This window comes from Rhinopithecus bieti, unplaced genomic scaffold (assembly GCF_001698545.2).
Source record: "Rhinopithecus bieti isolate Rb0 unplaced genomic scaffold, ASM169854v2 scaffold_9420, whole genome shotgun sequence".
Lineage (NCBI taxonomy): Eukaryota > Metazoa > Chordata > Mammalia > Primates > Cercopithecidae > Rhinopithecus > Rhinopithecus bieti.
The window spans coordinates 453,068-455,079 of record NW_016806134.1 but is presented as its reverse complement, the minus strand read 5'-3'; the positions used below and the strand labels follow the sequence as shown (position 1 = coordinate 455,079).

The following is a 2,012-nucleotide window of genomic DNA, read 5'->3' as shown; positions in this document are numbered from 1 at the left end:
AAAAAAAAAAAAAAAAAAAAAAAAAAAAAAAAAAAAAGATGTATGATGTATTATTTTGTATTTGAGCAGCAACAGTGATACAATTCAGCCATAATTGTGATAATACTAAATCTTAAGTATTTTTGCAACCAAAAGTTTCCATAAATTTCACAAATGTATGAAGTACTTACTCTGACATTTCCTTAATGGATTGAGAGCAACCCATTCTCCCTTCCTGCATACCATTACTATATTTCCAAGAGATATATATCCAGGGCGGCATTTATAGATAGCCGAAGTGCCTTCTGGATATGTTTGGTCAGGCCAGGAACCGGTCAGAATTTCTGTATTTTTTCTTGGAGGAAGTTCCTTGCAATCTACAAAAAATAAAAACAAAATAAGTGCATAAAGTATCTATTTAAATGTACAATATGTTTGGGTAATTGTTGCTTTTAAAAATGTCTAGACAGTTACAGACCTACCTAAATTTCCCTCTCTCTCTCTCTCTCTCTCCTACTCCCATATCTATGGAGTAAACATACATTTCATGCATGTAGTGTAAGTATACATTTCACCTTATAAAATTTGTATCTACATAATTTTATAAGAATGTTCACTGTGGAAGAATACCTTAAAAACTTTGCAAAGCAATAGATATATTTTGTTATACTACTCTTAATTGCTGGAGAGCATTCTACTATTCTTCCATTAATTTGGGAAATATTTATTGAGCACTATCGTAAGTTGTAAAGCAAAAACAATGAGGAAACAAGTTATCTGTTCTCAAAGCATTTCCATTCTAGTAGGGAAGCCAGTTATTTAATAAGTAGTCAAAGAAATGTACAATATGCATTACAGGTAGAAAAATTCTATTTACAAAAATGAAGCATGATAAGTTTTAATACAAAATTATAGGAACACTCCAAATAAGATAGAATAGGATGGAAAAGAACAATGTTTCTACTCTAGATTGGAACAACAACAAATTGTGTGTGCATGTGTATGCTCAAAGGTAAGTTGTGGGAGCAAAGAGGATTAAATGAACAAAATCCAAGTAGGCAGGACTTGTTTCAAGTAAATATAGGGTCTCTGGCCATTTTTTACCTGGTTATATTTGTCAACTCTGAATATGGATTGAAGATCCTTCCTCTGAATGGAAGAATGGTAATGAGGTAAGAAAGAACCAAACATAAGGAGGTTATAGCTAGCATGAAAAATTCTGAAACTTTGACAAACCAGGTAGCTTTGCTACAGTCTAGGTAGCTTCTTACAAGAAGACTGACTTTCCCATTGTCTCATAGAAAAAAAGTCTCAATAAGAAAAGGGATCTGACTCAAATACACAACTAGCATTCTCATTAAAATATGCCATATTTGAAAGTCACTTTGTGTGATATTTAAGAGCAGTTGTCAAAACAGCAGAAAAGCTGTATACATATATGTATTTATGTATATACATACATATATACACATATATTATTTATATATAATAAAAGCTCTTTATATATGATTGCTTTTCTGCTGTTTCATATATATATGAGCATTTAAGATTATATATATAAGAGCAGATGTCAAAACAGCAGAAAAGCAAACATATATAAACAACTATTATATATATCATACGCTCACATACATAATATATATGTGTTGACTTCTTCTATCTCAAAAGTCTAATATATATATACACACACAAATATAGTATAATATATACATATATCTATGTATGTATATACTCTGTGTGTGTGTGTGTGTGTGTGTGTGTGTGTGTGTGTGTGTGTGTGTTCATCTTTTGGGACAGAAGAAACCAACCAGACTCTTGATTTTAAAAACCCAAGAAGGTTTACTCTTTGAGACTTTAGAAACCAGAAGTGGAACTGATTCAAATTAAAAGTGTTATACATGATATAAATGATGAATTGATGGGTGCTGACGAGTTGATGGGTGCAGCACACCAACATGGCATAAGTATACATATGTAACAAACCTGCACGTTATGCACATGTACCCTAGAACTTAAAGTATAATAAAAAGCCC

At 31.5% G+C, this 2,012-nt stretch overlaps 1 protein-coding gene across 2 annotated transcripts in view; it reads right to left on the bottom strand.

Moving 5' to 3' along the window:
- The window catches only part of CFH (complement factor H), a 112,337-nt gene that overhangs the window by 88,330 nt on the left and 21,995 nt on the right, over window positions 1-2,012 (bottom strand). For both annotated transcript variants that reach the window (XM_017874831.1, XM_017874832.1), the window contains exon 2: window positions 171-356. In XM_017874831.1, the coding sequence (XP_017730320.1) occupies window positions 171-356 (186 nt within the window). The remainder of the gene's footprint in view (window positions 1-170; window positions 357-2,012) is intronic.